At 36.6% G+C, this 10,005-nt stretch overlaps 1 protein-coding gene across 3 annotated transcripts in view; it reads left to right on the forward strand.

Annotated features, from left to right (window-relative positions):
* LOC106716377 (synaptic vesicle glycoprotein 2B) overlaps positions 1-9,934 on the forward strand; it is a 34,867-nt gene extending 24,933 nt beyond the window's left edge. For all 3 annotated transcript variants that reach the window (XM_014509889.2, XM_014509887.2, XM_014509888.2), the window contains exons 2-11: positions 906-1,036; positions 1,672-1,731; positions 2,778-2,873; positions 4,229-4,362; positions 6,257-6,447; positions 7,355-7,503; positions 7,592-7,991; positions 8,181-8,443; positions 8,739-8,898; positions 9,114-9,934. In XM_014509889.2, the coding sequence (XP_014365375.2) occupies positions 1,000-1,036; positions 1,672-1,731; positions 2,778-2,873; positions 4,229-4,362; positions 6,257-6,447; positions 7,355-7,503; positions 7,592-7,991; positions 8,181-8,443; positions 8,739-8,898; positions 9,114-9,297 (1,674 nt within the window). In that variant the 5' untranslated portion in view covers positions 906-999 and the 3' untranslated portion in view covers positions 9,298-9,934. The remainder of the gene's footprint in view (positions 1-905; positions 1,037-1,671; positions 1,732-2,777; positions 2,874-4,228; positions 4,363-6,256; positions 6,448-7,354; positions 7,504-7,591; positions 7,992-8,180; positions 8,444-8,738; positions 8,899-9,113) is intronic.
* The last annotated feature ends 71 nt before the right edge of the window (positions 9,935-10,005 follow it).

Here is a 10,005-nt window from a genome sequence, read left to right on the forward strand (position 1 = left end):
GTTCACTCGACTGTGCCATCACCAAACCAATTATAGATGTACTTCTCGCGTAGATAAATACAATAGCTTAGTATAGTTGATACAGTTGTATAACTAATTGACTAACATTGTTTGCTACTATAGAACGAGAAGATGATGTGGATTGGACGGGGAAGGGAAATATACTTGTTCTATACATCCTCTATTCCGCCCATTAAAAGCGGGTAATGCATCTGCAACCTTTCAACTCATTCTGTGGGGAGGTGTCCTTTTTCTATATGACCACTTTAGCCACCTTCAGCAATAAAAAAAATAGTTATACGTGAAGCCCCCCACCTATTTTGCTCGAATAGTTTGGATCTTATAACTTGTTTAAATATTTTCTCATGCCATGTCCTGCTTGATCTTTCATAAGTATAGAAACAAATTTTTTATTAATCGAAATTGGCAGAAACACGCACGCCGTCGACTTTACGATCGTGATCTTCAAAATATTTTCAATGTTAAACGTCATAAAAACCTCTTGATGTTACGAATTTAGAACGATCTCGCAGATATTTGCACGGATATGCCTTTTTAATGCAACGCGCTATTTTTCTTTTAGCCGACGACCTTGTAGATCAGCGCTTGTTTTACCTAAGATATATAGGAGGTGTCGCTTATGCTCGATCCTCAGTCAGAATTAATTGCACTGTAATGCTATAGAAATGTCAAAACTGTTTATATTCTACGTATGCCAATAGCACCATTTTTGACCTTTAAATAAGTACCTTTAACTTCAGTGAAGTAAGCTGGTGAATATGTAGAAGGAAATTGTAGAGATGGAAAGGCATGACTTAAGTCCTTGTTTTTCTGATAGCATGGTTTTTCTACATAATACGTATTATTTATAATTGTGCAACTAACTGTTTTTTTTTTTGTTGCAGACGCGTCCATCACCGTTGGAACTCAGCGTCCAGCCAGTAAGGAAGTTTCAAGTCCGTTCCGAGGCAAGCATACATCGCCGGCCGCCCGCATAGGATGGTAGAAACTGACCCCGGGCCCAAAAAACCTCACAGTAAGTATCCGCGGTTTGATTTGGCATAAAGCGCACAAGTGTAATCTTGGTCTTGCTATTCCTAATCTAATGAATTATAGGGGTTATTGGGGAATGTTTAAATAAACAAGTTATTACTCAGAAGGGTATTTCATTTGTTTTGTGACCCCCAGTAGCTTAAATTTATGAACCGATTTTGACAAATGAGGTGTTATTCAATTCGCAATCTTCCCCTGAGTGTCATTGGGCATGAAGTCGGATTTTGGTGTTTTATTTAACAAATAGTGTTTCGATACTTTGTTACTGCAGAACCAGTCTATTGTGCGTGCATGTAGTGTTAAGATAAGTATCCACGGCGCTATGTATTGACCACTGTAGATCGTATCTAATTGTGTTGTAATTATGCCGGGACTTAATAATGCAACGTCAATTATTTTCAAATTATTAAAATACTCCTTTATATAGCACGTTACAGTTCCTGAAGCTGGGAATGCTCCTAAACTAGCAATTAATTAAACTAACCACGATTATCAATACTACTATGGCATTCCGGGAAAAATACGATGTTAAAAAAAGTTTTGTTTACAAAGTTTAAGCTTTGATTTGAAACAGTGTCTGTTAATACAATGAAATATATTAATGTGTCTTTGTTACAGATTGTGATGTAAAAAACGACCTCCAACTAAACGGCCCAGGTTCCAAAACCGTTGACCTAGGTGAGTACTATCTTTGTACTTTAGAAAGTTTTTTTTGAGATACAAAGTAGGTTTTGTTTGACATCATTTTGTTAATCACATGGAATACGAACAGAAATAAGCCTATGACCTGCAATCGCTACGGATATCATCACTATTTTAATACAATTTTCCATATTCATGACCCACCCCTAACTACCCCCCCTAACTTTGAGTAGGGTCCGAGCCCTACGGTGGGGACGTATAGTGAGCTGATGATGATGATGATGATGATATTCATAACCACAGTACCATTGATACACACAAACGTATAGATATTTAATCCGGAGCACAAAACTGAGGCGAAAAAAAAAGACTCCGGCCTTTTACTGTGCTAAATTACCTCAGTGTTGTCATTTACCAAATTACATTTGAAAAATCGCCTTTCGATTAGACGTCAAACTTGTATAAAACACTCCAACTATATATACTCGTATATCCATGACCAGTAAGTAACTCAATCACCAAGTGACTAGTAACATCTCTCTTTACTTGACACAGGTTAGGAATATCCTTAGAATTTCTAAGAAATGCTGTTTTCGTATTATCTTGCTAAATTAATCTCTAAAAATAAATTGATCCACTATCAAAGAATCATTAAGCAAACATAGTTATCACCTGACGTATTCGGTACAGAAATTGGTTACACTAGATATACGAACAAGGAGGTTCTACTTTACAATCTAGTACGTCCTAGTTCGAAAAAAATAACCTTGTCTATTTTGTCAATCTTATCCGCACTCGGGTAATTTAATTAATTTTATAATATTGTAATTGGAACACAGAGGTTGATAGAAAGTGCTTAGAATCCATTAAAAAGTTAACGAAATAATCCATCTCTAAACTTCAAAATAAATAAGACCTGGACGTACGAGTAGCACTCATAATGTACAGTTGCTGTCCTTCGCAGTGCTCCAATATAGTCCAAATTTCGTTACAACTTACTTAGTTGAAAGTTAACTAAGTTAACTACTAGTTAACTTCTGTTAACTTTTTTAAAAAAACTATTTTTTTTCTTTATATTTCAGGTATAGTACCTTCGCTGAAGACATCAGCTAAGTGCGACGCAGAAAAAGCGCCAAACTCTGAAAAAGCTGACTTCGAGCGGGCTATCGAATTAACCGGTAAGATATAAAAAACTACTACAAACTATTACAAACATCGGAAAATATAAATCGTTCCTCTTTGTAAGATAAGTGAAGATGTAGGTTTGATAATATAGATTTATAAACTACCTAAAATATAGAGGAGGATTGAATTACGACATGCCATAATAAATCGATACAGTGGAAACAAACAAGATCTTATTTCGTCATTAAACTGCGTTTTAACCTTCATCGCTTGTACTCGGAAGTGTGGGGTCATTTTCCCGCGCAATATACTGTGCGTTTCATATAACCATATAAAATGTTGTTTGCATGTTTTAATATTCAAATTTATGAAATTACTAGCTGTCGCCCGCCACACTGTCCGCTCGACATAGAAAAAACTTAAAAACTAGCCTATGTGTTCTTCCAGAGTATGTTCTACATCTGTGCTAAATTTCATCAAGATCCGTTTCGGAGATACCTTCAAACAAATATCCATCCACATTCGCATTTATTATATTAGTAAGATAAGATAATTTTTAATTAATAATTTTACATTATGTATTTGTACCCAAAGCTGGAAGTTGACTTATGTTATAGTCGTGAATAACTGTTGCTAAATTTGAAGTAAAACTTTCTCTGCTGTGTAACTATAGTCTACATAGGTACTTCATACTAGATAATTATTTCGATATGATGCGTTTTATTCGACATACACAGGAGTCTATTGACAGTGGTGGCTGCTGCTCAAATGGTCCTACGTCAAATCACTACGCTGTTTAGCGATTTCATTTGACCTCTTGCTCGTTTGCCATCTTCTAAAAAAGAGCCTTTTATTTAGCATCCCAACACGTGTAAAAGTACAATATCATAAGGCCAAAGCTTACACGTGGATAGTGTTGTGTCACACAAACAATGTAATGGACACTGATCGTGTGAAGTTTTATGAATGGAGAGAGCTTGCGTTGCATTCCGAGGCTGGCCGCAGTAAACAGACTATATCTTCCCGGAACGCCTCGCACACGCTCGTACACCACTCTATTGACAAACATTGTAGTACCCAATGAAACGTAAACAAATGAAAATAACGCAGTACAGGTTATCTGAGTTGAGGTTATTAAAAAATTTAATTGGTTACAAAGTTTTGTAAAAAAGAAAAGAAGAAAAAGCTTAACAATAGTTTACATAAACGTATACTGTACTAATAATATTGGTGATCAGTTTTCGTAAGAATCGTCTCTGCCCAGAAACAGAATTTTAGAAGTAGAGAGGCGTAAAGTTACCTGTTAGAGGTTGTAATGCGCAGTGTAATTGAGCCCCGAAAGAGATTGAAACGGACTATACAAATGTTATGGCTTGAGAAACCCACACTATAACTTTGTGTTTGACAGGCTATGGCCGCTTCCACTACCTGCTGCTCGCCGTGTGCGGGCTGGTCAGCACCTCCGAGGAGATGGACGTCATCTCGATGTCCTTCATCTTGCCCTCGGCGCAGTGCGACCTCAACCTCACCACGTATACCAAAGTATGTATCACTACGCTCACCTTAACATACTTCAGTTCCTAGCCAATTTTATCACATGCAGTAAGAATGTTCTTGACGGCAGCAATACTTAGTACACTTTGCGATTTCTCTCAAACCGGGTGTTTCATTCAATTCGGGTGATTGATTCAATGGAATCGACCGGCCCAATGGGAATCATCCCTCAAATAATTAAAGCAAGAGTTCTTCATAAACGTTCTTTCAATGTTTAATCGTGTTATAAATTTATATTTAGAAGCTTTAATACTTTAGGAGAAACAGGGAAATTTAATTCTCGTAGTCGCACCTAGTAGATGCATAAGTTATAGAAGAATTCAATTGTGTTTGTACCAGTTGTAAGCATAATCAATATATTTCTAATTTGTTATTCTCGAGTCTTTAATACTTTTTGAAATCTCTTTTAATTTTGTAAATAGATATTTTTATACTATGAATGAAGCCACAATTTTACAATGTGAAATTTTGGACACAATGTTATATTATTTAGATAAGGTTCAGTAAAGGCATGGGATCATTTAAAGTGTTTACATTAAGCCTCTAGTTACCGTTGTTGCACTTCCTGCAATATTGTCTTACTCGTATCTCTGGTCGCCCCATTAGTGATACGGTCATTAAAATAAAACTATTTCTACTAAACCTAGATTAAAAGACTACTAATGTAAACACTAAACCGACACTGAGTACCGCAGTAAAGGGCTATTTTTATTAACATTATTTTTACCTATTCAAACTTAAAGATTAGTCAATCAATTAACAGATTCGAAACAACTATCGACATTTAAAAAATCAAAATATTTTTATTCTCTGCCGAATTAGTACAGATTAAAAATGTCAGGCTACCTTATTCACTTTGGAGACACTTAGCACACAAATGTGATAATGGAATTCGCAAATATTATACCTTCTAAAGTAAACGCGACGAATAAAATCATAATACTTTGCAAACTCCAAACTCGCATCTATAAAAACAACAACGTAATGAATGTCATCATCTCACGTTTATAGTTTTTCACTTAAAATCGATGAGATTTATAAGTCTCACAGGGAGACGTTAAGAGTCCCTTATGTAGCAGTAGAAATAGTATGAAAGTCTACACTAAATGGCCGTTTAAATAAATCATTAAACAACCTAACTCTGCTGTTATTCTATAACATAATTAATGTGCGCTCTTTTAAATTACTACAGTTTTATTGAAAATTAAGGTAAAGTTTGTAAGAAATTGTATACATCATCTTTAACTTGATTAAATTTATCAAAGACATCGGGTAAAAAATATCAGAAAAATGCTGTTAATATTTTAATATTTTTTTTTAGAATAAATCGGAAGTAGATGTTACGGAAATTAAATGCAACACATCCTATATCACACGATATATGACGCACATACGAAATACTGTTTAGGAATGCCGTTTATAGATCTGCAACCTTGTCGTTTAATATGCGTATATTTATTCTAAGAAGGCCATTCAGTGAACGTGTGAAATTTGTCTACAATATTGGTCAAACTATTCGACGTATTAGTTTGTAAACACTACATGTGTCGTGATTCGAGTCACACGTCATTTTTTAGAACATGATACAATGTAGTGTTGTAGATTTAATTGCTTTTCGAGTAACATTTGCTGCCGAATTTGAAAAATAAAGGTATAGAGTAACTTAAAAGTTACTGATAGAAGCAGGAATAGCAATTTCAGAATTATACCCAGTCCAGTAAATTACCACGATGTTCCAAAAAATAATTATTTGATTTTAAAGTTCAGAAACATGAGAACTATACTGCGTTTCATTGCAGTTATACTGCAGAGATCTAATAAAATTAGCAACAAGACTATTGAGGTTGTCTCCTAGAAAGTAATATGCGATTTTGTGATGCAGGGATGGCTGAACAGTATAATCTTCATCGGGATGATGGTGGGCGCGTACGCGTGGGGCTCCGTGGCGGACTCGCTGGGTCGCAAGCGCGTTCTAATCGCCATTTCCATCGTCAACGCGCTCGCCATCGTCGCCTCCTCCTTCAGCCAGAACTACGAGCTATTCATGCTCTTCCGGTTCATCAACGGTGCAGCGTGAGTCACTCTTTATAATTTTATTACTTCAACATTAGTCTAATGACTACTAATATCTTGTATAATATGCAATTTTGTGCTCCCCGCATTTAAAGTCAAAAAGTAGATATTTGAAACATCTGCGCTAAGGTATTTTGACTTACGAGTCTTAGTTTTTATAAATAACCGTAAAATGCAAGGTTTTTTGTCCAGCACAGAAATACTTTATACATACTTTTTACATGCCAGTAGAAGCAAAAACTTCTACTACTTTAAAATCATTGAAAATGTTTCCATTTTATCGCCAACAAATAAAACAATTCTTATACAAGGTTTTTAACTATTCAATCAACGAAAGTTTCCTTTTTGGCTGCTACACGATTTTAGCTTTTGATTGATATCATTTTAACAAATAAATATTTTTTATTGAACAACAATTCAATAAGGAAAATGTTCATTTTTGATTACTTTATGAGTGGTCAGTTTGTCTGTATTGCGCTTTTTATTATTTGGATATTAAGGATGTGCCTACAAAAGTAACGAGAAAGCTCTATTTTGTAAGGTGAAGCCATCACAAAAGCGATACAATATCTTGTCTAGCGACAATTGTGATTTGTTCATACTTTACTATTACTAAAATAAATAGATGTTTTTGTTCGGTGGGTCTAGCACGAATATTTGTGACAATAGCCATAATATCGTCATCGTTAGTTATGTCAAAATTAGTATGAGATTTTTGGTGTATTTTACGAATTTCGTTGTACAAATTTTGTCGATAACAATACTAAGGCGATTGTCACAAGCATTCATATTAGGCTCACTGTTGAGAATTTTTTTTTTTTTGATAAATAGTCATTTATATTTACGATAATGTGGTCTGTCAGTTTTATTTGTACGTAGGAAAAATAATTGTGTTATGTAATTAAAGGTTGGGTGGGTCCGGTCCTGTGATTTGGTCATACTTCGCGGAGTTCCAGCCGAAGAAGAAGCGCGGCGCCATGCTGAGTTTCATGGCCGCCTTCTGGACGCTCGGCAACCTGTTTGTAGCCGGTTTGGCCTGGGTCATCATCCCCAGCGGTAAGTTACACAGAAACAACTATTGGCAAAAATTATACGGCACCGGTGCATTCAACTGGTTTAAAATGATATTAAATTCTTTTTTCAGAAATCGGAGGAACGACAGGCGGTTTCGTCTATAACTCTTGGCGTATCTTCTTGCTAGTGATGTCAATACCGTCTTTCCTCGTCGCAGCACTTCTGTTTCTGCTGCCAGAATCACCAAAATTCTTGATCACTACGGGTCGCCATGAAGACGCTCTAGAAGTATTCAGAGGGATCTATCTCATGAACACCGGCCGCAGTAAAGAGGAGTACCCCGTGAAGCAGTTGTTAGTAGAAGTACCTTTACACAGTAAGCCAGAAAAGCAGTTAGAAGAGAAGGAGCCAAAGTCAAAGATGCGCAGAATGCTGAGCGACATCATGGAGCACAGCAAGCAACTGTTCGTGCCGCCCATTCTCAAGTTCACAATGATATCTATCACCATTAACTTTACATTCCATATCGGGTAAGTTCCTACTTCGAGTATAATGATGTATCGGTCAGATTTAATGTCATATGCTCTTGACCATTACTCCTATAGAAGTAGTAATAGTTGTAATCCCCCTGGGGTTCAAGATTACCATTGGTTCCGACATGGCAAGTTAAATTCCTGGTATGTTTTATACATATTAACTGTTCTATCTCTCGGTCGCAGCTACTACGGTCTGATGATGTGGTTCCCTGAGATGTTCAACCGCTTCGACGAGTGGTCGCGCGCAAACGACAACGCGCCGGCGGACATCTGCCAGGCGACGGCGTACGTGGTGCAGCGCGGCACGCACTCCGCCGACGCGCTCTGCGACCCTCACATACACTCCGACGTCTTCATGGAGTCGCTCATCACTGTCGCCGCCGCGATACCATCCAATATCTTCGCCGTGCTCGGAATGGACCGACTCGGAAGGAAGTTCTTCTTGGGTATGTTTCCTTCTTACTTTAAACGAATTAAAAAAGGAGGAGGTTCTTAATCTATGGTATTTTTATGTGTTCCACAGAACACCGCTCCTGGTGAACCTAATTTGATGATATTTTTTTTCCAAAGGTTGTGATTGTTATGTTAGATAGAAGAGGAACGATATAATGATGTTAAACGACCACCATTACGCGTAAACAATGGCAACAGCTGACATCAGTTAGATTTATGCTAGGAAAAAGAAACTAGGTCTTTATTTCAGTAGTTGACATTAAATATTAAGGAATCCTTTGTGTTTAGTATTCGCGACATTCTCTGCGGGCCTGTGCTCGGCGGCGATGTACTTCGTGTACAACAAGACCAACAACCTGATCGTGAGCGCCATCTTCAGTTCGGTGATATCGTGCGGCAACGCCTCACTCGACTGCCTCATCACCGAGGTCTTCCCCACCAACCTGCGGTGAGCATAACTACACAAAACTACACCTATTGCCTGAAGTTTTAGAACTCTGCACTAAATTATGCTTAGACTAAAACTAGTCGGTTTTATTCTATCTGTCGGTTATAGATACTATGCTGACATATCGGTGTCGTGGATACATTCATTTAATACATATAAAAAATAAAGTTGTGTGAAAATAGTGTTGTAATTTTTCCAACTATGTGCTATTTCAGTGCAACGGGTGTAGCAGTATCAATGGTGGCGGCGCGTCTGGGCGGCATCATCGGCAACGTGGTGATCGCGGCGCTGCTGGACACTTACTGCCCCGCGCCCACCTTCATAGTGGCCGTGCTGCTCGCAGGCGGCGGTCTCATGTGCCTCTTCCTGCCCAACACCACCCGACAAGCTCTGCAGTAGACGACAAATATCGTGCCGCCATCTTTTCAACAGATTAAAAAAAACAACCTAACCATTTTATGAACTATTCATTTTACCATTATTTTAACGTTACGTTATTGTGTAACGCAATTTTTAACTGTAACTTTAGTTTAATTCAGCCGTTATTTTAAATAGGATTTTGTTCAATGAACTTAAATTATTCAAATTGTTTTAGGCACGATATCTTAGTACTGTATTCGTCTGCGGCTCGTCTTGTGATAATCGTTTTAAGCATTTGTCATCGAACCAGTTTTCAGATCATTAGAAAGTAACGTATTTGTAAATTATCTTTTTTTGAATCGATGCTTTTATTTTAAACAGATAGTATATATCTACAGAAACCTTGTTATGTATAACATACATATTTATTTTTAAACAGTTTGCAAATAAATAATTGTATTTATCGAAAGTATTATGTGATGTCAAATGCAGCTGTTAACGTGTTACGAATTTATATTATAGATTAAAATATTGTTGTTATAGTCTGTAGTTACATAGTGGTAGTGCATCGCAAGGAGGTTATTGTCAAACGTTATAACAGTTTTACCAATACGATTAAATAAATGAAAATAGAAAATTAAGTTAAATGAAATTTTTCAATTCATCTAGAAATAAGTTACGAAGATAAATAAAAATATTTTATTGAATAAAGTTTCTTTATTAGAGTTTTAACTACACAAAGTAAAA

This window comes from Papilio machaon, chromosome 20 (genome assembly GCF_912999745.1).
Source record: "Papilio machaon chromosome 20, ilPapMach1.1, whole genome shotgun sequence".
Classification (NCBI taxonomy): domain Eukaryota; kingdom Metazoa; phylum Arthropoda; class Insecta; order Lepidoptera; family Papilionidae; genus Papilio; species Papilio machaon.